This window comes from Oikopleura dioica, chromosome PAR (assembly GCF_907165135.1).
Source record: "Oikopleura dioica chromosome PAR, OKI2018_I68_1.0, whole genome shotgun sequence".
NCBI classification, from domain to species: Eukaryota; Metazoa; Chordata; class Appendicularia; order Copelata; family Oikopleuridae; genus Oikopleura; species Oikopleura dioica.
The window spans coordinates 14,907,764-14,929,116 of NC_137293.1; the positions used below are offsets into that span (position 1 = coordinate 14,907,764).

Genomic DNA, 21,353 nt, shown 5'->3' on the forward strand with positions numbered 1-21,353 from the left:
CAGAGTTGAATGGCAAAGAACGAAAAAATTCAGCGAATTATGGACAGAAGAAGATTTCCGAAAATTTCAACAAATGATGAAATGCAAAGAAACGTCGGAAAAATACATCAAGAGTCGAGAACGCAAAATGAAAGAGCACGAAGAAAACGTCAAAAAGCTCGAGGAAGAAATCTTCGAACTCGATGAAGAATCGCGAAGTCCTGGCTCACTGGGGGAGGCCGTTTATTTCCGCAAAAAGGACGCAAAAGAGGAAATAATTTTGGCCGAAAGTACGAAAATGATCTCTTGCGAGAACCAAGTGGAAGAGAATCAAAAGAAAATTAGAACCCAGGAAAGTCGGATGTACTGTTTGCTGACGAATACGGAATGGATCGATGTAGCTGACCGATTGAAGATGATCAGGAAAAAATCAAGTAAACGAAGAAGATCATCCATAGCGCGAAATTCTATGCCTGTTGGAAGTGAATCGCCAGAACTGTACACTCGAACTGTAAAATATGTCCCAAAGCAATAAAAATGAGCTGAAAAATCCAAACTGAACAATTTTTAGGAGAATATAAGTTTGATTTTCTACGATTGAATCAACAGTCACTCAGCTTAAAAACAACTGTAATTCAGGAAATTACAGGACTCTTTTTAATTGAGTAATTTTTGAACCTTTCCTCGAGGCAAATATCCTTTTGATTTTGCGTAAAGTCGGATATTCTTCGCTTCATCTTGAGTTGATTGTTCCAGTAGTTTTGCGTCTCTTTTTCGATGTTCTTGATTTCATCGTGGATGTTTTTCTCTTTCTCCTGGGCTGCTTCGTCCAACGATCGAATCGTGTGTTTGTTGAGGTTAGATTTTGGAATTTCTGACACGCACAGCTCGCAAGCTGGCTTTTTGTTTATTGTATCAAAGTGCGTCATATACTGAACAAAAGATGAAGGAAATGATCAGGAAAGAAGGTCTTTAGTCAGGCTTCGACAACCTGTGCAGAAACCTGAGTCAGGGTCTTGTTAGGACGTGTAGCTTCGCGACCCTGAGTCAGGGCCTGGATCAAGTTTTCGCACAGTCTCCCGAACCGAAGTTTTAAATTTTCTTACTTTGTCATGATGAACTGCGCATTTTCGTAAAGATTCGCCAGCTTTTGCCGCCATTTGACAAACATCATTCAGCCACGGGCACCGGACGAGATTTTCAGTCTCTGTTCTTCACAAATTTTAGGTTCTTTTTCGGGTTTTCAAAGTGACACTTACGGGCTTCTACAATAGGGACATTTGCCGTTGTGGCTCAGGGAGACTTTGATACAGCCGTAGCAGAAGGCTTTTGAGCATTTTGGGCATTGGTGCGCGTCCCGGGGACTCTGAATTAGGACGATAAGGAGGGTTGAAAGGAGGTGGATTTAGAAATTCATAATATAAGACTGTATAAATGAGCATTACCACCCAACAAACAGGACATTTGACCAGCTCCAGCATCTCTTCTAGCGCCTTTTCAGCCATTTCAAGATGTTAAGTTGATCAAGCAGTGAGTCAATTCGATGAGGAAAGGGTGAAGCGTGTTATTACAGTAAATACACTGTATTTCAGTTTAATAAAACAGCATTTTTTGAACAGAAAATCAAAATAATTGAAAGTTTTGAAATCTTCTTTTATGGTTTTTCGAAATATTTTTTTCTCGCTTCGAAAACTTTTCTTTTCGAAGAAGGGATCAAGTATGGAAAAGGGTTTATGTTTGAAACTAGGGAGGATCGCTCGCGGCGACGTTTTTTCAATTTTAGGGAAGCGCGCGTGGTTGGTCGCGTTGAGCGCGCGACGCGGACTGGCGCGCCTACGAAACCAGCTCCGAATTGACGCTAGAGTCGATTCCAATGAACAGACTCCTTCAGGACACAGGTCATTTCCGCCAATATCTCCCATGATACCCGCTTTATGTGATAGAGAAGACTTCCACGCTGGCGCTAAGAGTCTGAATGACTGCGTTTCTCGTGTTTTACAGCTCTAGAATCGATAAAATCGCTCCATTTCTCAAAAATTATGGTTTTCTCTCTCAGTTATCTATTCACCAAGTCTTGATTTTTAAACGTAAATACGCTTTTACGTCGTTTTCCCATGAAATTTAGCGATAAATTATAGAAAAATAATAGTCAATTATTGAAAAAAAGCTGTTTTTATACCGAAATTCTCATTAATGTATTCGCACTGTAATTCGTTATAACCTGTTCCCAGAGCTCGGCAACATCCGGCTTCCTGTACTTTTGCGGCGACGTTTCAGCCAACAAAATGTCCGAAATGCATCTGGCCCGAGCACCGACGAACGGAAAGTAAAGTGCTCTAATCAGCGCAAAAACTCATCGAAAAGAGAGAGAAATGGGATCCGTGGAGAAGTTTACGTTTTTCGACAATTGGCATTTTCTGGGTTGGGCCCTACGTCAGATTTGCGCTCAATAGGATCAATTCTCTCACTAAACTTTGGCCAGTAAAGGATGGGATTCTTTTTCGATTTTTACGATTTCTCCATCGGACCATACTTCGATCGGGCCATATTTTCTGACTCATAACTTTCAATACAGTACATCCCATTGAAGATCCTCCTGGACCAGACGTTTTTGATGCCCGTAAACATGCTTGTCGTCAACACAGTTTACCCCCTCCTGTCAGGCTTCAATTTCGATGAAGCACGGGCGATTTGCTCCGAGAAAGTCTTCGGAATCATCCAGTACGGTTGGTGCTACTGGACGCCTGTTTCATTTGTCCTGTTCGTGTTGATCAAAAATGAAGTTAAACGTTTCTACCTCTTCAATTGTTTCGCCTATTTCTGGCAAATTTTTCTAGCCTTTGCTGTTAACAACCAATTTACCTAGTTCCTACATTTCCAACTATACTATCTACTATTTATGTTTTCACATTTATCCGGAACTTGAAATGTTCAGATGAATGGCTTGGACGACGAAATGGACCCACTCGTCAAACTAAAATTCACGAGCTCCAAGCGGAAGATACGCGAAAAGTCACCCGCGGACAGTGAGAAGCCAGTTTCTAAGAAGCCCGTGATTTCGTCCTCAAACCTATCTGCCGAGCAGAAGTTTGATGCCCTCTTCGGCAGTACTGGTAGCTTCAATTCTGCTCCTTCAAAAGTAGAACCGACTCCAAGAACAAGCCCACAGGACAAGAGATTTAGCCCAAAGAAAGAGACAGTAAAGCCGTTAAGTCAGAGGCCGAAACAAAGTGCTCCAGTGATAAAAGCAACGAAAAAACGCTCGAAGTTGGATAAAAATAGCCCATTTGCCCTTGCCTTCGGCTGCGTCGACTCTGATGATGATGATAATGACGACAGTACCTTCGTCGCAGACGAGAAAGAGGACGAAATGAGCGCGCAGGATCAGTGGGATACGATCATGAACGAGACGGTGAAAAATGCTTCTGATCCACCAACTCCAAAAATCAGCAGTTTACGATCTTTGGCGAGAAATTCCAAATCTCCCGAAAAGAAAGAGTCAACAGAAAAATCAAACGGACACAAAACTGAAGAGAAAAGCCTTCGTGTCTTCTCTTCAGCGACAATAGATCTTCCCGTGAAGCCAAAAGTGATGAACAAAAATACTGAATCAACAAAAGTCAAGAAAGAGAAGCTCCAAACAAAGGCGGAATTCGAAATGGGTAAAACACTGTTTTTTTTAGGTTGACCCTCGGGTTTTCCGACCCCCTTAATTTGGCTCAGGGTATGAGCTACCCCCTTATAATCAATAGTCGAAATGATCCCCGTGATCTGGCGGTTCTAAAAATGCATTATGTCAGTGTCTGCCAACACTAGAATCCAAGCAATTTTATGCTAGTTTTCCTTTAAAAATCACTATTTTCCGCTTCGCCTCTCTTCAAAGGGGTCATTTGAGGTCATATGACCTCGCCAAGGTCACAAGACCCCGTCGAGGCAACGCAGTAGAGTCTGGGCTTTCAGAAAATGTATAGAAGTATGGGGCTACCACATAAGGATTTTGAATACGGTTGGGACAAAGTCAGGGTCAACCTAAAAAAACAGTGTTTAAGGCGTAGTTAGCAAATCATTTGTTAAATTTTATTTAGAAATCTCACCTATCAAGCCTGATTCAAACGCTCCCGCTTCTGAAGCCTCCAAGCCATCTCCCTTTCCTCCGCCGTCTTTGAAAGCTCCTACTGCCAGTAAAACTAACAGTAAGGAAGATGCAGCAAAGCCAGAAGCGCCGGGAAGACCCTTCCGCGAAAAGCGATTTTTCAAGAGCAAAACGAAGATCGACTACCAAGAAGATGCGAATGACCCGTACAGTATGGATCAGAATCAATTCGACGATTTTAAGAAACCAACACTTCCGAAAGCAGGAAGGGCGAAAAAGTACAAGGCCCGGCGGAAATACGAGTTCCGATTGCAGACAAAATGAGCGACGAGCAAATTTCCAACGAGGGACTCCAAGACGATGCGAAATTCTACCTCGACGGGGTCAAACCTGGAACAAATGATATCAGTTCCCGAGCGCTCACGGCTATTAGCTTTGCGAAAAGATTGAATGATGAAGAGTTTCGCGTCTTTCTCGCGAAGAATAAGCTGCCAGCTCCGAGCAAGGCGCATAATCTTGGCCAATTGATTGTTTTGTATCTTGGGGATGCAACTGATCCTGAAAAAACTACTGGTAAAAACATCGAAACCGCTACTCATCAATTTTAATGCTTTTCAGCCTCTTATGCGCTAGCTGCTGCGATTGCTCTTCATAAAGTGTGTCTGTACAAAAATATTGGCTGTTCAAAAATCATTCTTGGTAAGTTCAAACGAAAAAGAGCTACTGAAGCATCTTATTTTAAGGACTTTCCCATCCAGCTTTATCTAGCAGTAGCAGTTGAAGTTGAGCTTCTTGAATTTAAAAGTAACTAACTTGACATTTAGCACTTATCGTAAAACTGCTCAAACTCAAGCTGCCAAGTTCCAAAGCACAAGACAAAGATTTGCCAAGAATCCAGCGCGATGCCGATTCCATCATCAAGGATTCCGCTTCTGTTAACCCCGATATTCCCTGGTAATCAGATAGCCCGATATTTTTAAATAGACTCATTTTACGCTTGGCCAGCCCAGCCGGCCTATATCATAAACTGAAGAAACTCGACTGAAATTCAATTAATCCGTCTTTGTTTAGTATCAAACCTATCTCGAGCGGGTGGACCCACAATACAGTAGCTGCCGAAACCGTCTATCTCCTTTGTATAAATACGAAAAAGCCTGTGTTCAATACAATCTGTATTATCTCAAAAATGCTCAACTTCCTTGTCGAGAAAGTGGTCGAAATCATTTCCGTCAAAAGCACAAGTGAAATTAATCGAACCGAGTTCAACAAAATCTTTGACGCGTTTGAAGCGCAAACGAAGCCTTATAAGAAAGCTCTTGGTAATTTTAAAAAAGCGAAAATGTATGGTATTAATATTGAACTAGAAGTGGTGGTGAATGAAACGGAGTACTTGGAAGCTGTGGGGAAATTTTTGAAGATCACCGGTCCAGAAAATATGAAAACGAATGGATACGCCAACAGGATAACGAGGCATCTTATCAACTTGTGCTGCGAGTCTGATCATGCTTGCTTCAAAATGGCACAGCTGGAATTTCTGCCTTATATTCTTGATATGATCGTCAAATTTCCAAAGAGCTCATTGTTGACAAGCCAAGATGAAAAGAAACATTCCTTGAAGGTACTCAATCATAAATCCTGCCCATGATTTTCGACTAAATATTCACATTTTCGCCCCTCGATTATCAATAGAACTTCGGAAATCCGGCAAAAGATCTTTCATTTTTGGGAGTGCATATTGACTCTTATCCCAACTTCTGAAGTTTTATCGACAATTCTTTAGAATTGCTTAAGCATAGTTTCTGTGGTTAAACTTCTGGTATCTATTCTCATTTTCTATAATTCAAGATCGGAGTTGCTATTCTACTGAATTTAACAATGAGATCCCCCGCTTGCCGAATGAAAATGCAAAAGGAAGAAAACTTCCGAATTATTTTGGACGTTTTGAACGACGAAATGACAGAGCTCAAGCGAATTCACGACGGCGATGTGAGCATGGCAATGTCCAAGACGACGTAATTCGATCGAGCTGTTTTTATTTTGATTATTTTTTCTGTAGGCTGGACGCGGAATTCGGTGAGGACATCAAGGGAATGTCGGAAGAGGAGCAGCAGCAACTGGGAAAGATGGTGAACAAGGCTGATGCGCATGTCAAGGGTTGTATGACCGTGGCCTACTGTGCTATTATGGTAGCCAAGCTTATTCAAGGTAAGAGTGGGCGGATGAAAACAAGGGGGAAACAGTCCATTATTCGAAAATAAATGATCGACATGGGCTCATTTGAATTTTTAGCGAATCAGTTTATTCTCGACGATGTGCGAGGCTATCTGTCAGACGGCGCAATCAAATACTCCCTCCAGTGCTTCGACGAAGTCGACAATATACTCAAGCTATCTGGAAAAGAAGACGACGTCTCAGCAGAATACATGAAGGAAGCACGAGAAATCTTCGCCGCCAACAATTTAACAAACTAATCACAAAATCGAAAAATTTTCTATCGAATTCAAGAGTCAATTGCATTTGTTCCTCTCATTTTTTTAAGTTCACTACATTTTTCATCATTCCACTGCCCATTTTATAGCTCTTACATCTCTTTTTCTAAGGTGATTCTATGATGCGTCAATTTTATTAATTCAGAATGGCTGTGAGAAAGATTGAAATTGCCGTAGAAATTCCAGAGGAAACGGAAACAGTGTTCTGTTCCATGATCAGACTTGGCCGGGCGGTGATGATTTGGGCTGGATTGAATCAGAATTTGGGGAGCATGGCAATGGCAGTTCCGGCTAGAGATGGGAAGACTGCGCTTTGGTGAGTCCTTGTTGATTTTTAGCGGAAGTCTGGTGATCTTGAGGGATCTTTTCGGACGATTTTGTATTGTGGAAACACTTTTCAATTGAAAAACTTTGCCGAAAAGATCAATTTTAGCTGATAATAAGACTTATTCTCATTTTATAAGTAATCATCCACGAATATAGTCAGTCTATTCAATATCGATTGATTATTTATAAAAATTTTTGCTATATCTAATTTTAAAATAAGCACCGCGCTGAAAGACCCTTCTGCACGTGGCTGTCAGCTGGCTACCCGGCTATCCTCTCGCGTCAAACTGCAAGTTCTCTTCTGTGGCAATCTAGACGAAGGGCAGGATATTATGTGGAAATGTCTTGAAGCGAGACTGAGCGAAGAAATCGCATGCAATCCCGATTTCTTCGCCATTTGACCATGATCATTTGATTTTTGTAACTAAATAAACATTTTCTTTCTCATTGCCCAGTTACTTCCTGTTTTGTTCTTTATTTTGTTGTTCAGACACTCAATATTCGGTTATATGACTAAAAAAGAACTCTTCATAGGCAGAATAAATGCGGCGGTGACCAACGAGCAACTGGATCACTACTTCAACAGTTTTGGCCGAGTGAACTCATTCAAGCGACCGGTCGATCGCCGTACCGGCCGCAACAGAGACTTTGCCTTTGTCAGCTTTGTTGAAAATAACGTTTTTGAAAGTAAATATATCGCATGCTCGAAATTCAATTCCTACTTATTTTTACGTTGATTGATCAATAATCAAAATTAATAATTGCATGAAAAAAACTAACAAAGAAAGAAAGTTTGACAAACGGTTAAAATCCTCGTTGATTTTTGCTGATTCTGAATGATGTTTACTCAATTTTTTTTCTTGTCTATTTCGCAACATCTGTAATTGATTTTTAAGGGGTTCGCAATTTCCAGAAACATAGCATCAACGGCTTCCCCATTGACGTGCGCGTTTCCATTCCAAAGGAAGACTTCCGAGCGAAGCGCAAAGAGGAATCTCTCGGTGTTGTCGAGCTCGATCAATCCGAAATCGGAAAAAAGTTCTACAAGAATTCTATGCTAGAGGATCCTTGGCGGAACTGCAATCCTCAACAAGTAAAAACATTTCCCTCTTTTTCTTATCCTAACCCACTTTAGTCAGATCCGTCGCGAGCAAGGCTCGATCAGAAGGTTAAACATCGCAACCGGCTCTTCCACCGAGTCGGCCAACAAGAGCACCAACAACAACTGCAACAGCAACACCAGCCAAACCACCACCATCAACAGCACCCGCATCATCAGCAGCACCACTTCCCTCCCAACCAACGACCGCCGCATCCGAAAACTTTAAGCAACCAAATTCATCATCAAAACAGTCCAAAGCAAAGCAAAACGCAATCGCCGCAAAAAGTTCCCCCCGTCGCCGTCTTCTTCCTTCTCAAGCAACTCTCAACTTCCAGTACAAAGTCCAAAAGACAGCCCTACTTCTCGCCCGGCTGTAATTCCCGCCACGCAGCCTCAAAAAGCGGTGCCGACAAGTCCCGCCAGCGAAGCCGCACGGTCCCAATCCGCCCCACAAGAGGTCTCATCTCCGCCCCAGCTCCAACGCTCCGCCATATCAGCCAGCAGTAGTCAGAATATATCGCCGGCTCCTGTTTCCGCTCCGCCCCAAGAAGAACCGAAAATCGAGAAGGCAGAGGAAGAAAGCGTGCAGAAATCTATGCCAAACATTCAATCACAAAAGCAGGCTTCTCCGGCTACAGGCCCCAAGTCGCCTCTAAGTCATGCTAAATCTGGGACAAGGCAGCAGCCTGTCTCTCCTTTCCGCCCACAAAATCCTAATTTCCACTCGAGCACGCCTCCGTCACTCAGGCCTCCGATACTAAGGTAAACCAAACACGAACATTAATTTTAAAAGCGAAAGTAAAAAGCAACTTCATTTTTTTCAAACTGTTCTTAATCAGAGCTCCTCCCGGCCAACAAGCGCAGGCATCGCCTTTGAGCAAGCAAAATCCACCGCCACCACCGCCGCTGAAAAGAGCCCCGCAACTGGCCCCGAATCGCTCGGAGCCGCCTGCACAAATGCCAAAAATCACGAGCTTCACGAGTACCACTGGTAACCCACTACAACAGCAACAACAACAGACAAACACACAACAAAAACAACCACAAACAATTCCTGCCAGCAATTCTGAAAATCACCAATCGCCCAGAATCCCGAAGAACGGGGAGCAATTTAATCTTTATTTAAACAACAAACTGCCAACGTCAAAGGTTTTTGAAGATCCCCCTTCATCCCCATTTCTATCAAACTTATTTCTAGGACGATTTCACCGTCGATAAACATCAAGGAATCAATCTCGCCTCCAACGTGGATAAAAGATTACTGGAATATTTTATTCGCATCTTTTTAAATAACACGAACAGGGATGTCATCAAGTTCAGCAAATTGACCCCCCAGCAACAGGATATTCTTGAGGCAATTGCTGATAAACACGATTTGGGCACGCGGGCTTGAAAAAAACTACATATTTTTGAAGGACTCAATAAGGGATCGTAAGATAGGGAAACAACCCCTATTATCATTTTTTGGAAAGACCTATTTCAAGCCCCGAAAACAGAAAATAGCCAAGAGAAAACTGGTTTTGTCATAAGAAAAAATTCTTAATCTTCTATTGCCTTTACAAAAAGTGTGCCAAATTCATTTTCGCTGCTTTGATACAATCTTCGTTACAACAAAAAGTGCATATCTATATCGAACGCGCCTATCCTTTTCTGAAATGAATAAACCTTCTTTTAGAAAATGGAACAAAATGAGCAGCAATTCGGCCATTCAAGAGGCCGTATGAGGCCATACCGTGGAAGGCCGCGCGGAAATCGAGGATTTCACAGAGGCGGGCCAAGAGCACCCAAACATTTTCAAAATAATGATCGCGTACAAGTTTGGGGTGATAACACCCACTTGGAGCCCGATTACAATTACATGGTAAGTCGTGGGTTCGTGGAAGTTAAAAGTTCGTTAAGCCCGAATACCGTAGATTGTTCAATAGCCAAAATCCTGGACTAAGGAAGCATCAGCCCTTATCGCCCCTCCGTTATCTAATTATTATGTTCAGAGCCAAGGACGGGGACGTGGCCGCGGTTCCGGGAATAATCGAGCTCGCTACGGCACTTATCAGCAATTCCATTATCGCCAGTCGAAGCCAAGGCTCCAGGCGCCCGTGGAGTCCTATTTTAAACCTGACATGCTTGAAGACCCCTGGAAGGACTGTACGCCCATTCAAGTGTCCGAAGTGACGAAAATACAAGCAGCAAGCTCGTTTCACAAGAATAGGCTTTATCTAAAGCTTAATCAGTTCGAGGGTGGCGAGCGCGACGGGCTAGGTACTTAATCTACTTCCGTATTAGTTGAATTTTGTCGATAGTGAAAACAAGCTCGAGTTCATACAGAAATAACCGTATTTTAAGACGATTTGGACGAAAATTCTGAGCAAAGCGCCGCGCCCGATGGTAAAAAGATTAAAGTAGAAGGGACAACTCCAAGTTGGATGAACCCACAAGAAGAGAATCCCGACGAAATCAACCTCGATTCTAGCGATGACGATGAAGAGGACGTTGAGCCAAAAGTCAAAAAGGCGAAAAAAGAGGAAACGCCCAAGGAAGAAGATCCAGAAGAAGAGGAGCTCAACGACTGGAAAGACGCAACTCTGGACCCGCAACTTATCGACCTCGATCCTTATGAAGTTCAAGAAGCAAGAGCAGCGAATGATATGGGATCTTACTAGCCATTCATCATCTTGTATTACAATAAAATCACCATCATCAACAACCAAAAAAATGAAATAAAGGATAAACTGTCAATGTATTTTACTATTATCTTTTTGATAAATAAATGAAAAAAAATTTTCTTACATTGAGAATGGTTTTGCCCAACATCCTGATTTGTGGCACCCCTGGCGTAGGAAAAAGCACAGTTGTTGAGCAATTAGTCGAGGCGACAGGCTGGAAGAGCATCAATGTAGGCCAGTTTGCGAAAGATCACGGGCACATTTGCGAGCAAGACGAGGAGCGAAATTGCGGCGTGTTAGATGAAGATCCGTTGCTTGATGATCTCGAGGAGATTCAAAAGAATGGAGGGAACATTTTTGAGTTTCACGGATCGGAAATGTTCCCAGAGCGGTGGTTCAAATTGGTGGTTGTTTTGAAGACAGGTATGTGCGATCTTTGAACTGCTGGAAGCAATCAAGGGCCTGATGCATATCAGAGCTTTCTTACCATCTGCGACACATAGTTATTCTGTAACAGCTGCGCGGCGGCGCTAGAATTTCATATAAAAGAGGCCATGAATCAGAAAGAATCACCAAATAACAAAAATGTCTAATTCAACAAATTATTTTGCCAGCGATGTACCAGCTCTTTCTCCGACCAAAAAGCGAAAATCTTCCGGTGACACTTATCAGCCCAAGAAAATGATCATGCTGGAAGATCGAAGCAGTCCACTTGATGACCGTCTCAGCGAAATCTTCAACTGCATCGCCCAACCCGCAAAAGAAGAAGAGTCTTCCGAAAACACGTCTCCAGCCACGTATAAGGAACGAATGCTTTACCGCGCGCTGTTTCAGCTTCATACTATTTTGGCACAGCATGATGATAATGGACGGCCGAACCTTGTTGTACGAAATGCGGAGGATAAAGACTGGAAGACTGATAAAAAGTTGAAGAAGTATTCCCGACAGGTCAAGGAATCGAAGAAGTTGCATCCGTTCATCAAAGCGTCGTTGAAGAGGATTGAAAAGAAACAGTCTCCAAAATGAGTCTTTATCTGTTGTGATAATTACAAAATCATCCATGTAAACACAAAATGAATAAAATATACTGAATCATGAAATATGTAATCTTTTTAAAATCTTATTCAAACGCTCACATTTACTGTCAAGATAACAAGATCCTGTACGAGCGTCTTGAAAAACGAGGCTACTCCGAGGCCAAAATCCAAGAAAACGTAACGTGCGAGATCATGGAAGTCCTTGTTGCGGAGGCGCGGCAAAGTTACAAGCCGGAGGTTGTTGAAGTGGTTGAAAGTAACACTCCGGAAGATATCGACAATATTGTCTCTGTAATTACCAACTGGATCAATCAGCAATGAAAACCTATAGAAGCTCGTCAAACTGTCGTGTTTAGAATGTGCCAGGTAGATAGATCGAAATCGTTTGAAGAAGCGCTTTCGAAATATCGAAAACTCGATGGATTGAAGAAAGACATTCTGAGAAATCGGAAGCGCTCCGCCTTGTCAAAAACGCTTCATGAAGTTACGAAGCAGCTAAATATTCTCAAACGAAAGTCGAGGAAGTGTTCTTCCGAAGATGAAGAATTTCTTGAAGAAGTTAACTGGGTTTCGCAAGAACTACTGGCGCTGAAGGCTGCTGAAGTGTCGGGAAGTCTCGCAAATGACCATCGCAATATTGCAGTGTCTACGTTGGAGGCAGCCCTAAAGGATATAGTTTCCACTTATCAGAAAAATATCACAAAGGCTAGAAGAAGGATGAAATTGTCAACAAAGCCGGCTCATCAGCATGTCAAAGTCCAGCCTGTTGTTCAAGGTAGGAGAAGAAATGATCGTACGTGAATTACTTGAAAATATAGAGTTTGACCAAAAAGATATTTCAAACGAGGAGGAAGAAAGATATCTGGCAGAAGCTCTTGCTCTCAAAGAAGGTCTGTTCTCTTTTGTAAAATGTGAATTTTACTTTGATTCTTCAGACTTTGATGAAGTGGCTTTGATCGAATCGAAGGTTACGGATATTGCTCAATTGCAACATAAAATCGCTGAGAATATTAATCTCCAAGCCGAAGTTGCCGACAATATTCAAAGCAATGTAAGTCTTTCCCAATCCGCTAATCCGCCGCATCCTCTTGCTCAATAACTTATTTTTTTAGGTTCAACAATCCAACGAAAACGTGCGGGACGGGAACGAGCAAATTCTAGAGGCAACTCGTCGCCAATCCGATTGGCGCGTGTTTTCGATGATCTTTCTTTTGGGCTGTTCTCTTACCTTACTCCTTCTGGACTCTTACAAATAATTCTATGTGCAATAAAGTGTACAATAAAGTTAAATACATTTAAACAGAGCTAAAAGTAAGCAGGTTTTATGCGGGTTTTATTCAGAGTAAATATGGCGGAAGAAAGCGGCGAGACAAAGCCATTTGAAAACAACTTCGAATTCTGGGCAGACAAGGCCAATTACGAGAAAGACACATGTTTGAAGCTCAAGAAAATCAGGAGAAAAGTGTCGATCCCACCTTCGTACATGGGAAATTTGAAATCTGCTTGCACCACGATCCTCAACAAAAGCCTAACAAAGTATATAAAATTTTACTCTATCCATTTCATCGAGATCGGTTAGATACGATGCTGATATAAGCGGAACTTTGGTTGCCTACAACGACAAGTCCTTCAAGTCTGTTGAACAAACGGTCTCCTTGAAAAATCGTCCGGGAGAGGCGTATTTGAATTTCACCTTGGAAGTTGACGTCGTTATTTTCAGCCCCGAACCTGGGTCTTTTCTCAGAGCTGTCTGTAAAGAGGTAGCTTTACCTTGTATTGAATCAAATCATATTCTTTCTCTAAGAATCGGGAGACAAACAAAAGCCACACGGCTCTCTTGGCGATGGATACATTCAACTGCGTCCTCTCGCACTTGAATGAAGAAGGAATAAAGAGCGAAGAAATAAGCGTCGATCAATGTGTACGATTTGAAGTGGAAAGCATCGAAATTGATTGGAACGGATTGCTGATGGTCAAAGGAAACTCGCAGTCGTTTATTATTTGCTGAAAACAAAAATTTGAAAGCTGACGATAATAACGTCTACTTTCTGTTAAGAATGTCGGGCGAAGATAAAGAGTATGATATTTATCGAGACTCGCTGCTTAGATACGCGGGATATGCAAATGAAGTCGGCGAGGCATTTCGAGCACAGACCGCCAAGTACACCGTAGGCGGTTTCAACGGGCCAGTTTCACTGACTTATGCAATTTCTGTTGGGTACTGCGCTGCTGATGCTTACGATAAATGTAAGTGTGATGCAAATAAAAGTATTCTTAAATTGACAAGTAAATTCATTTTTATTTCATAAAAAATAAGAAACGCAGATATTGATGTCATACATACGAGAACTTAGCTTCAATGGTATAGAATCTCATTTTATGATTTTGGTAATAATTCTAATCGAGACCTTATATTGAGCTGCTCTCTTGAAAGAGGGCGCCAAGCGTCATAGCTTCTCAGCTGGATATGCGAATGCTATTCGTAAATGATAGCAATCTTAAATAAAATCGAACCAAACTTTATTTTCAGACAAGAAAACCGGTAAGTTTACCGGTTTCGTAGACGCTCTCGGATGGCAATTAGCCGCTTCGGTCATCATTCCCGGCTTCACAATTCACCAAGTTTGCCATTACTCCGGCCTTGGTCTGGCAAAGACCCTACCCAAAGTGCCTCTTCCACGCCGTCAACTGATGGTCTCTGCCATCGGCCTCGCAACAATACCCTTCATCATTCACCCAATTGATCACGCAGTCGACTGGGCCTTCGACAAGTTTCCAAGAAAATATCTCTACACTCTTGACTAGCTTTTCTTCGCTGTTCCACCTTTTTATTTATTTTTCCTTCTGAACCTACTGAGCTTCAACTGACACATGAACAGAAAAGACCATTACTCAGAAATTCAATCCTTCCAATTTTGATTAAAAGCGTGCCATAAGCTAATAAACCATTGACCATTGTCAATATTAATTTGAAAGAACAATTTTCGCTTGTCAGGGCTTGATCGATAAATTCGCGCTATACAATATGTAAGGCAGGCCTTTTATTATTTGCATACAAAAAGAAAAAAAGAGTCATTTCTTATTATATAGATTGGAAAAGAAAAATCAAGGAATCTTTTCATTCAAAAATGTCGGATAAGAGCATTGAAGAAATGGAGCACGAGTTGTTTCTAGCACGGCAGAGAATCGTGGCAGGAAAGGAAAATGCTATCTTTGACGAGATAAATGTCCGACAAAAAGTCATGTCAAGAGCAGTTGCTGATATTCAAGCCATTGACGAGGACATTGGTGAGTCACCTAACCTTTTCTTTTTTGGCTGACAGATGCAGAATAGAGCAATAATTAAATACTGATGCAACTGTACCTGATTCTAATTGCTTTAACTCAGAGCACGCAAAAACCGACGTCAAGCAAGAATACGAAAAAAGCGTTGCAGAGCTCAAAGAAATCTCCGAGAAGGTCAAGGAACAATTGAACCGATTCAAGACCACGCAGAAAGATGCTCCCAAAGAAGAGTAAAAACAATCAACAAGGAATTTTCTTTATAGACATATCTTTTTCTACCTGCCACTTATCTCAATATATTTTTCTAAATCCTTCAAATAACCATGAAATTATTCAGAAGTGAATTAAACGCACGATGGATTTTTTCGGTGACGAAAGTGCGGCCGCCCAGCCAGCAGTCCAGGCGACTTCGGACCCAGCAGCTGATTTTCTTTCTGGTGAACAAAGTGAAATCGCAAATATTGAAGGAGCTGTTTATGACGAGCCACCAGCCCAAGCAGAAGCTTCAAATGGTACTTTCGTTTACCAATCTTTTATTTCATTGGGCAAGCTAATAAAACTTATGTTGGCTTTTATGGGGTCCAAATTTATGGAATAAAGACCCGTTTTTGATGGAAAGTACGCTTTAGAGGATATTTGGTCTCGTTTACTCCTGAAATTATCGGTTGATATTTGCAGTTATGCAGCTTTTTCCAGCTTTTATCCTCATTTTAACCTGATATAGCCCTGAATTACTCCCGGAGAAATGCTGCAGCTAGTACTCCCAAGTCGGGGTTAAATTAACCTGCTCAAGTATGCGGAGGGCATTATAAGCTCTCCGGCGTTGTGCAGAGGAGGTAAAACAATCCGCACTTTCTTATCCTTTGTTCTAGACTTTGATCCCTTTGGCGCTGGGGAAGCTCCCGCGGGGGAAGGGGCTGAAACTGAACCTGTCACCGCCGCTGCCGAAACCGCCGACGAGGAGTTTCTCTTCGAACAAGCAACTGTCCAAGCGCCCGTTGAGGAAATGTCAAATCTTGAAGTAGCCGCCGAGCCCGAGCCGAGTACGTCTCTCTGTGATTTTTAATGATTCTCTTTACACGCGCTGTTTAGTCGCGCTGAGCCAGCCAGAACCAGTTTACACAATGCCAGTCATGGAGCCAGAAAGCATCAAATTATGGAGAGAACAGTTCAAAACGAGAATCGAGGACATTGAAACAGATGCATCTGCACAGGTAATTCGCGCATTAGCACCTTTTTTGCTTGTTTAAAAATTTGAAAAATCTTGACCTAATTATGCAGGAACAAATTTGGAAGGACGAGGCCAAGGAGCAGATTAAAAAGTTCTACAAAGAAAGAGAGCAAAAACTCGCAGCAAACAAGGTAATTCGATCAGTTAGAAGTGAACCCTTTTGAACTTTATTTGATAGGCGAGAAATCGAGAAGATCCAAATGCGTTGAAGTTGGAACAGGAGAACTTTGACCCGACAGAAGGCATGACTGACCAGGAGAAGTGGGAAAAGGTCACTGCTAGAATAGATTTCAATGCCAAAGGTACAGTTCCCCGTCCTCTCCGCCTCTTATCATCGATTCAGGATCCTGTACTAAGGATACAAGCCGAATGCGCCAAGTCCTGCTCCACTGCAAATCCGGCGCTGCCGAGAATTGAATTCAATCCCTCGCTTCAAGACAATCCAGTTCCGTAATCCTGTATTTAGACAAAAATTAAACAAAAAACATCAAATTTTAAGTACTCCTTTCTAAATCTGCAATTAACTGAAACTTTCCTGAAATTTTTATTTTTATCGATAAATATTATGCTTATATTTTACCTTGCCAAGTCTTATTATTATTTTAACTTTGTAACAACTCAGTTGTCCTCGGAATTCCGAATAAATTATTCAAAACAATAATCCCGAATATGTCTTATAAGCCGAGTCATACTGTATCTACTTTAGTACGAGTATAAAACGTCTAATGTCTATAACAATAAACAGGAAAATATATATCAAATATGAACCTGTTGGCCTTTGTGTCGCAGCATCCCACGAAATATATCAAGCACTCAAATAGCTCTCATTTTCTTTTTTCGCCAGGGCAGGAAATACAAAAAAAACCTACAGTAAGCTCTTCCAATCGCGACTTTTACCATCAACCCATCAACCAATAAGAAATATTGATGGGAAAATTCGCTATCGTAAGAACTGATTGTAAGCTTATTTTCTCCCTGAATATCCCTACTAGGGATTCCCTAGCATATTTATTGTCCAATTTTTATTTTATTCAATGTTTTCAGTTTTCAGCTTTTCTTTATCTATTTTTAAGTTCTTATTTTTCAAAATATGGCCTTACCACCTAATGACATCTTGTTCCAACTTTAATCTCCCTGTATGAGATCTCTCAGTGTAAGAGATAAATACCTGGCTCTCTTAAACTCAACTCGGGCATCCTACTTGGGATTATGTGCAAATATTCTTCTTTATTTTCTTATTTATGGTGAATTTTTCGTATTTACCACAATTCAATCTCTGATGATCAAAAACTCTAATCAAACCTTATGTCTTGTCTTTTCTGGTAGTACATTTTTCTCCTCTTTCAGTCTATACTTTGCCTTCTGTAATGGCAGCTTGTTCTTACTACTATCACAGAGCAAAATCCTCTTTTAATATTATTTTTAGACTAATGACTGCTTAGTATTATGTTTACAATCTGTAATGATCCCTTCTTTCAATAATATTTCATAAAAAATGCGAGCACTTCTTTCTTATTTCTCATTTTCAGACAAAATGAAAGAGGCTAAAGAAAGTGAAGAAATACGCTTCCTGAAAAGGTACCTAGCAAAGCATGGGCGGCTCCGAACGCTCAAGGCACTGAACAAAGATCTTGAAAGAAAGAAAAAGAAAGGTAAGAAAGCAAAATGCGTTCTTGTCATATTCATAAATATTTTAGACGAAAGAAAGCCTATAGCGCTGAGTTTCACGATACTGAAAGCTCCTAAACGAAAGATAGAAGAATTAGCACCGGTCAAGCCGAAGAAGAAAGCCAAAGACGGCGAAGAAGAGAAAACTGTCACCATTCCGAAAGAATTCAAGAAGCTCGCAAAGAACTTCGGACTCCCAGAAAAACAACTTGAATTTTTCTACGAAAACAGATCGTCCTTCAACTGGGAATGTAAAGATAAAACGAAAATTTACTGTGCCGAACAAAACTGTAAATTTAAAATTAAAAACTCAAAAAGGTGCCTTGTTGATCATGTTGTTACTGAGCACAATTATGAAGACATTCCTTGTGATCACGTCGATTGTTCTTTCGTCGCTCATTCTCGGACAAATTTACTCCGTCACAAGCAACGATTCCATGGTCACGGAAAGAAAATAGCCAAGAATAACAACTTCAACTGCCCATACGAATCCTGTAAAAATTCATTTTCCACGGCTATTGCTTTGCGCAGACATCTTTGCGTCCACGAGAACAAGTTCTTTTTCTGCCAATACTGCCCGTTCAAAGTCGCAACTAAGTATAATTTCTTTGCTCATATGAGTGTTCATTTTAATATCAAAAACTTTTCGTGCGAAATTTGTTCAAAGACATTTTACTTGCGAGATACGATGGAAACCCACATCCGCGATGTCCATAGTAATGATGATTATGTTTGCGAGGACTGTGGTTTTGTAGCACAGAAACGTAATCAGTACCGCAAGCACAGAGAAACATGTGCCAAACGACTCGAATACTCAAGGATTCTTTGAATTGTGATCTTGTGCTCTACTTCTTGAATAATATTTCATAAAAATATATCCGACTTTTTCTCATTTGTCATTTTAAGACAAAATGGAAGAGGCTGAAGAAAGTGAAGAAATACGCTTCGTGAAAAAGTACCTAGCAAAGAATGGTCGATTACGAGCGCTGAAAGCACTGAACAAAGATCTTGAAAGAAAGAAAAAGAATGGTAAGAAAACGGTCAATTCTTGATGAAGAACTCCTTAGACGAACGTAAACCTGTTACGCTGAGTTTTGCGATACAGAAAGCTTCTGATGGAAAGAGAGAAAATGCGGAAGGGCGTGAAGCAAAGAAGGGAAGTACGGAAGCCAAAAAAGTCGAAGAGAAAGAAAATGCCAGCATTTCAAAAGACGCAGATCAAAATTCAAATAAGAAGAACGCAGACAATGGTATTGAGTTATTCTGCTCTTACTAATTCTCAACTTGATTGTAGTCGGCCGAAAGCCTGTATCTCTGAGTTTTACGATACTGAAGGCTCCTAAAAGAAAGATAGAAGAATTAGCGCCAGTCAAGCCAAAGAAGAGCATGGTCAAGAAAGCCAAAGATGTGGATGAAGAGAAACGTGTAACCATTCCAAAAGAATTCAAGATACTCGCCAAGAACTTTGGACTGCCGGAAGAACATCTTGAATTTTTCTATGAAAATAGATCATCGTTCAACTGGGAGTGTAAAGATACAACTGAAATTCACTGTGCTGAAAAAAACTGTAACTTTAAAATGAAAGCGTCAAAAGGTTGTTTGGTAGAGCACACTATATCTGCGCATAATTATGAAGATATTCCTTGTGATCATGTTGATTGTAAATTTGTCACATACTCACGGAAAAATTTTAATCTTCATAAAAGCCGTTTCCATAGCCATGGGAAAAAACCAACTTTATACGGCGATCACAAGTGTCCTTATCCATCATGTAAAAACTCTTTTCTGACTCCGCATATATTGCGGCTGCATCTTGATGTCCATGAAAATAACGTTTTTTCCTGCAAATATTGCCCTTACAGAGTCGTGTACAAGGACTACATATTTACTCATTTAAAGGTTCACTTCAATATAAAAAATTTCGAGTGCGATATTTGTTGTAAGAAATTTCACAGGCGTCAGCACTTGGCAGATCATATGACTATTGTTCATAGCAATGACGATTTTGAATGTATTCACTGTGGATTTAAGACTCCAAAGCGAAATAAATTGATAACCCATAGAAAAACATGCGCAAAGCGCCTTGAAAACTCTAGGATTCTTTGAGCTACTTCCTTACTGCACTTTTTCCCACAAACAAGCATTTTCGAGAGGATCTATCGTTATTTTTTATAAGCAAATTATTATTTTAGATGAGATGGGTCTTTTTATTCCTATCTCTGTCGGCTAGCTCGGAATCGGAAGATAACACCGATCCCGCCACTGATGCGAGTCCACTTCCAACATCTTCGCCGTCTAATCTGACATCAACGACCTACGGCTTCGGTGATGTTTTGGGGTAACTCAATCCAGTTAACGACGTTCGAAAGATACCCAGGAATAAAAGAACTTGTTCAGGAAAGAAAATGGAATTCTTATTCGCGGTGCTGTTACGGTCGTTGTTGTAGGGTTGATTATTCTTGCTTCAATTTTAGTCAAAAGGTGTTCTTGTAAAAAACCTACTCGAAAGTAAGCTGCTTTCATTTTAATCTATTCTAACGTTATTCGGATTCAGATACGAAATTATCGAAGCTAACCAGCTCATTGGTGACGATTCAGATAGTGATTCTGAAGTAGACATCTTTCAAAAACGTATGCCTGAAAATATATTCATTTCTTGCTAAAAATACTACGCGCATCACTGATTATTCATTAATTCAAAAGTACCACTATCGCTTTGCACGACCGATATGCTCTAGTTCTCTCAGTTTTCATCAATTTTCTTGTGTGCGCGTCTTTTCTGGCATTTTTGAGAAATGCGTCTTTTCTGGCATCGTGTTCTTTCTGGCAGTCGCGTCTTTTCTGGCACTGGAGTCTGATTCATTTTACTCTGATATTGAGTAGGGTCTACCAAATCTAATAAGCTGATATGAATAGCATAAAACCTTTACCTTCAATAGCAACTTGCCACAGGCAAAACTTTTTATTTGATTTATAAGTTTTTATCATCAAAGAAAATAGTGCTGATCATTTACATAATTTAAAAGATTTTCAGCATTTATTATGATGATCTAATAATTCTTTATTCGATTCTAGTGCCAAGAAATTGGTCCCCTCAATCATATTCAAAACTACGGGTTCTTCTTCTTGAAGATAATTTAAGAAGGAAATAACAGTTGATTAGATTTGGTAGACCCTACTTGATATTAGAATTCAATGAATCAGACTTCAATGCCAGAAAAGACGCGACTGCCAGAAAGAACGCGATGCCTGAAAAGACGCATTTCCCAAAAATGCCAGAAAAACGCGCACCCAATTTTCTTCTGTACGAATACTCCTGTATGAATACTTTGTGCTTTGTATGTTAATTAAACCTTCTTCCTTTCTGCAGAATCTTAATTATCGAGCAGTTCTGGTTCTCTTGGATTCGAACAACAGTTTCAACTTTTCACTTCTTCGCTAAAATATAATTTATAAATAACAAAAATTTCTCCCTCTTC

At 40.8% G+C, this 21,353-nt stretch overlaps 11 protein-coding genes and 1 long non-coding RNA gene across 14 annotated transcripts; 11 read left to right on the top strand and 1 right to left on the bottom strand.

Annotated features, from left to right (window-relative positions):
• Positions 1-614: 614 nt before the first annotated feature.
• LOC145702060 (E3 ubiquitin-protein ligase TRIM37-like) lies at positions 615-1,750 on the bottom strand. Its single transcript, XM_081779271.1, has 4 exons — positions 1,425-1,750; positions 1,239-1,345; positions 1,086-1,191; positions 615-911 (listed from the first exon to the last, which is right to left on the bottom strand). The coding sequence occupies exons 1-4, from the start codon at positions 1,482-1,484 to the stop codon at positions 615-617; spliced, it is 570 nt and encodes a 189-aa protein (XP_081635397.1). The 5' UTR covers positions 1,485-1,750.
• A 2,500-nt stretch (positions 1,751-4,250) lies between these two features.
• On the top strand, positions 4,251-7,459 carry LOC145704009 (wings apart-like protein homolog 1). Of its 2 annotated transcripts, none has more exons than XM_081781428.1 (9): positions 4,251-4,645; positions 4,691-4,771; positions 4,897-5,026; positions 5,144-5,391; positions 5,437-5,690; positions 5,918-6,084; positions 6,129-6,277; positions 6,362-6,877; positions 7,109-7,459. In XM_081781428.1, exons 1-8 carry the CDS (start codon positions 4,393-4,395, stop codon positions 6,541-6,543), a joined length of 1,464 nt encoding a protein of 487 aa, XP_081637554.1. In that variant the 5' UTR covers positions 4,251-4,392; the 3' UTR covers positions 6,544-6,877; positions 7,109-7,459. The 2 variants fall into 2 exon arrangements, with proteins under 2 accessions (XP_081637554.1, XP_081637555.1); XM_081781429.1 differs by having other exon boundaries at positions 5,440-5,690.
• Positions 7,460-8,495: 1,036 nt separating this feature from the next.
• Positions 8,496-10,730, top strand: LOC145704027 (uncharacterized). Of its 2 annotated transcripts, XM_081781452.1 has the most exons (7): positions 8,496-8,752; positions 8,830-9,139; positions 9,189-9,369; positions 9,487-9,851; positions 9,982-10,249; positions 10,334-10,375; positions 10,461-10,730. In XM_081781452.1, exons 4-7 carry the CDS (start codon positions 9,669-9,671, stop codon positions 10,709-10,711), a joined length of 744 nt encoding a protein of 247 aa, XP_081637578.1. In that variant the 5' UTR covers positions 8,496-8,752; positions 8,830-9,139; positions 9,189-9,369; positions 9,487-9,668; the 3' UTR covers positions 10,712-10,730. The 2 variants fall into 2 exon arrangements, with proteins under 2 accessions (XP_081637578.1, XP_081637577.1); XM_081781451.1 differs by having other exon boundaries at positions 10,334-10,730.
• Positions 10,731-10,759: 29 nt separating this feature from the next.
• On the top strand, positions 10,760-12,015 carry LOC145704034 (adenylate kinase isoenzyme 6-like). The gene is made up of 2 exons (XM_081781458.1): positions 10,760-11,076; positions 11,803-12,015. The coding sequence occupies exons 1-2, from the start codon at positions 10,785-10,787 to the stop codon at positions 12,009-12,011; spliced, it is 501 nt and encodes a 166-aa protein (XP_081637584.1). The 5' UTR covers positions 10,760-10,784; the 3' UTR covers positions 12,012-12,015.
• On the top strand, positions 12,010-12,989 carry LOC145704028 (uncharacterized). The gene is made up of 4 exons (XM_081781453.1): positions 12,010-12,465; positions 12,509-12,580; positions 12,626-12,741; positions 12,803-12,989. Exons 1-4 carry the CDS (start codon positions 12,048-12,050, stop codon positions 12,944-12,946), a joined length of 750 nt encoding a protein of 249 aa, XP_081637579.1. The 5' UTR covers positions 12,010-12,047; the 3' UTR covers positions 12,947-12,989.
• A 45-nt stretch (positions 12,990-13,034) lies between these two features.
• LOC145704030 (DNA-directed RNA polymerase I subunit RPA43-like) lies at positions 13,035-13,719 on the top strand. The gene is made up of 3 exons (XM_081781455.1): positions 13,035-13,226; positions 13,270-13,450; positions 13,495-13,719. The coding sequence occupies exons 1-3, from the start codon at positions 13,039-13,041 to the stop codon at positions 13,696-13,698; spliced, it is 573 nt and encodes a 190-aa protein (XP_081637581.1). The 5' UTR covers positions 13,035-13,038; the 3' UTR covers positions 13,699-13,719.
• A 6-nt stretch (positions 13,720-13,725) lies between these two features.
• Positions 13,726-14,594, top strand: LOC145704036 (mitochondrial fission process protein 1-like). The gene is made up of 2 exons (XM_081781462.1): positions 13,726-13,937; positions 14,221-14,594. Exons 1-2 carry the CDS (start codon positions 13,748-13,750, stop codon positions 14,493-14,495), a joined length of 465 nt encoding a protein of 154 aa, XP_081637588.1. The 5' UTR covers positions 13,726-13,747; the 3' UTR covers positions 14,496-14,594.
• A 190-nt stretch (positions 14,595-14,784) lies between these two features.
• Positions 14,785-15,287, top strand: LOC145704041 (uncharacterized). Its single transcript, XR_014134405.1, has 2 exons — positions 14,785-14,978; positions 15,079-15,287. It is a non-coding gene; the product is annotated as an uncharacterized LOC145704041 (long non-coding RNA).
• A 28-nt stretch (positions 15,288-15,315) lies between these two features.
• On the top strand, positions 15,316-17,707 carry LOC145704029 (clathrin light chain B-like). The gene is made up of 6 exons (XM_081781454.1): positions 15,316-15,487; positions 15,848-16,018; positions 16,068-16,189; positions 16,257-16,337; positions 16,385-16,508; positions 16,550-17,707. Exons 1-6 carry the CDS (start codon positions 15,331-15,333, stop codon positions 16,621-16,623), a joined length of 729 nt encoding a protein of 242 aa, XP_081637580.1. The 5' UTR covers positions 15,316-15,330; the 3' UTR covers positions 16,624-17,707.
• LOC145704023 (uncharacterized) lies at positions 17,702-18,749 on the top strand. The gene is made up of 2 exons (XM_081781446.1): positions 17,702-17,858; positions 17,904-18,749. Exons 1-2 carry the CDS (start codon positions 17,702-17,704, stop codon positions 18,701-18,703), a joined length of 957 nt encoding a protein of 318 aa, XP_081637572.1. The 3' UTR covers positions 18,704-18,749.
• Positions 18,750-18,759: 10 nt separating this feature from the next.
• Positions 18,760-20,216, top strand: LOC145704020 (uncharacterized). Its single transcript, XM_081781444.1, has 3 exons — positions 18,760-18,903; positions 18,942-19,124; positions 19,169-20,216. The coding sequence occupies exons 1-3, from the start codon at positions 18,786-18,788 to the stop codon at positions 19,978-19,980; spliced, it is 1,113 nt and encodes a 370-aa protein (XP_081637570.1). The 5' UTR covers positions 18,760-18,785; the 3' UTR covers positions 19,981-20,216.
• On the top strand, positions 20,067-21,331 carry LOC145704043 (uncharacterized). Its single transcript, XM_081781468.1, has 3 exons — positions 20,067-20,212; positions 20,272-20,382; positions 20,429-21,331. Exons 1-3 carry the CDS (start codon positions 20,067-20,069, stop codon positions 20,535-20,537), a joined length of 366 nt encoding a protein of 121 aa, XP_081637594.1. The 3' UTR covers positions 20,538-21,331.
• The last annotated feature ends 22 nt before the right edge of the window (positions 21,332-21,353 follow it).

Excerpts from the sequence above, each read along its gene's own strand:
- LOC145704028 (XM_081781453.1), top strand. The coding sequence starts at position 12,048 with ATGTGCCAGGTAGATAGATCGAAATCGTTTGAAGAAGCGCTTTCGAAA. Across the intron at positions 12,466-12,508 it reads AGTCCAGCCTGTTGTTCAAG|AGTTTGACCAAAAAGATATT; the intron begins GTAGGAGAAGAA and ends TTGAAAATATAG. Across the intron at positions 12,581-12,625 it reads AGCTCTTGCTCTCAAAGAAG|ACTTTGATGAAGTGGCTTTG; the intron begins GTCTGTTCTCTT and ends TTGATTCTTCAG.
- LOC145704034 (XM_081781458.1), top strand. The coding sequence starts at position 10,785 with ATGGTTTTGCCCAACATCCTGATTTGTGGCACCCCTGGCGTAGGAAAA. Across the intron at positions 11,077-11,802 it reads GGTGGTTGTTTTGAAGACAG|ATAACAAGATCCTGTACGAG; the intron begins GTATGTGCGATC and ends TTTACTGTCAAG.
- LOC145704030 (XM_081781455.1), top strand. The coding sequence starts at position 13,039 with ATGGCGGAAGAAAGCGGCGAGACAAAGCCATTTGAAAACAACTTCGAA. Across the intron at positions 13,227-13,269 it reads CTCAACAAAAGCCTAACAAA|ATACGATGCTGATATAAGCG; the intron begins GTATATAAAATT and ends GAGATCGGTTAG. Across the intron at positions 13,451-13,494 it reads TCAGAGCTGTCTGTAAAGAG|AATCGGGAGACAAACAAAAG; the intron begins GTAGCTTTACCT and ends TCTTTCTCTAAG.
- LOC145704027 (XM_081781451.1), top strand. The coding sequence starts at position 9,669 with ATGGAACAAAATGAGCAGCAATTCGGCCATTCAAGAGGCCGTATGAGG. Across the intron at positions 9,852-9,981 it reads AGCCCGATTACAATTACATG|AGCCAAGGACGGGGACGTGG; the intron begins GTAAGTCGTGGG and ends TATTATGTTCAG. Across the intron at positions 10,250-10,333 it reads TGGCGAGCGCGACGGGCTAG|ACGATTTGGACGAAAATTCT; the intron begins GTACTTAATCTA and ends CCGTATTTTAAG.
- LOC145704020 (XM_081781444.1), top strand. The coding sequence starts at position 18,786 with ATGGAAGAGGCTGAAGAAAGTGAAGAAATACGCTTCGTGAAAAAGTAC. Across the intron at positions 18,904-18,941 it reads TGAAAGAAAGAAAAAGAATG|ACGAACGTAAACCTGTTACG; the intron begins GTAAGAAAACGG and ends AGAACTCCTTAG. Across the intron at positions 19,125-19,168 it reads TAAGAAGAACGCAGACAATG|TCGGCCGAAAGCCTGTATCT; the intron begins GTATTGAGTTAT and ends ACTTGATTGTAG.
- LOC145702060 (XM_081779271.1), bottom strand. The coding sequence starts at position 1,484 with ATGGCTGAAAAGGCGCTAGAAGAGATGCTGGAGCTGGTCAAATGTCCT. Across the intron at positions 1,192-1,238 it reads TGTCCCTATTGTAGAAGCCC|AACAGAGACTGAAAATCTCG; the intron begins GTAAGTGTCACT and ends AAATTTGTGAAG. Across the intron at positions 912-1,085 it reads GCGCAGTTCATCATGACAAA|TATATGACGCACTTTGATAC; the intron begins GTAAGAAAATTT and ends TCTTTTGTTCAG.
- LOC145704023 (XM_081781446.1), top strand. The coding sequence starts at position 17,702 with ATGCGAGCACTTCTTTCTTATTTCTCATTTTCAGACAAAATGAAAGAG. Across the intron at positions 17,859-17,903 it reads TGAAAGAAAGAAAAAGAAAG|ACGAAAGAAAGCCTATAGCG; the intron begins GTAAGAAAGCAA and ends TAAATATTTTAG.
- LOC145704009 (XM_081781428.1), top strand. The coding sequence starts at position 4,393 with ATGAGCGACGAGCAAATTTCCAACGAGGGACTCCAAGACGATGCGAAA. Across the intron at positions 4,646-4,690 it reads TGATCCTGAAAAAACTACTG|CCTCTTATGCGCTAGCTGCT; the intron begins GTAAAAACATCG and ends AATGCTTTTCAG. Across the intron at positions 6,278-6,361 it reads GGTAGCCAAGCTTATTCAAG|CGAATCAGTTTATTCTCGAC; the intron begins GTAAGAGTGGGC and ends TTGAATTTTTAG.
- LOC145704036 (XM_081781462.1), top strand. The coding sequence starts at position 13,748 with ATGTCGGGCGAAGATAAAGAGTATGATATTTATCGAGACTCGCTGCTT. Across the intron at positions 13,938-14,220 it reads TGCTGATGCTTACGATAAAT|ACAAGAAAACCGGTAAGTTT; the intron begins GTAAGTGTGATG and ends CTTTATTTTCAG.
- LOC145704043 (XM_081781468.1), top strand. The coding sequence starts at position 20,067 with ATGAGATGGGTCTTTTTATTCCTATCTCTGTCGGCTAGCTCGGAATCG. Across the intron at positions 20,213-20,271 it reads GGCTTCGGTGATGTTTTGGG|GAAAGAAAATGGAATTCTTA; the intron begins GTAACTCAATCC and ends GAACTTGTTCAG. Across the intron at positions 20,383-20,428 it reads TGTAAAAAACCTACTCGAAA|ATACGAAATTATCGAAGCTA; the intron begins GTAAGCTGCTTT and ends ATTCGGATTCAG.
- LOC145704029 (XM_081781454.1), top strand. The coding sequence starts at position 15,331 with ATGGATTTTTTCGGTGACGAAAGTGCGGCCGCCCAGCCAGCAGTCCAG. Across the intron at positions 15,488-15,847 it reads CCAAGCAGAAGCTTCAAATG|ACTTTGATCCCTTTGGCGCT; the intron begins GTACTTTCGTTT and ends CCTTTGTTCTAG. Across the intron at positions 16,019-16,067 it reads AGCCGCCGAGCCCGAGCCGA|TCGCGCTGAGCCAGCCAGAA; the intron begins GTACGTCTCTCT and ends CGCGCTGTTTAG.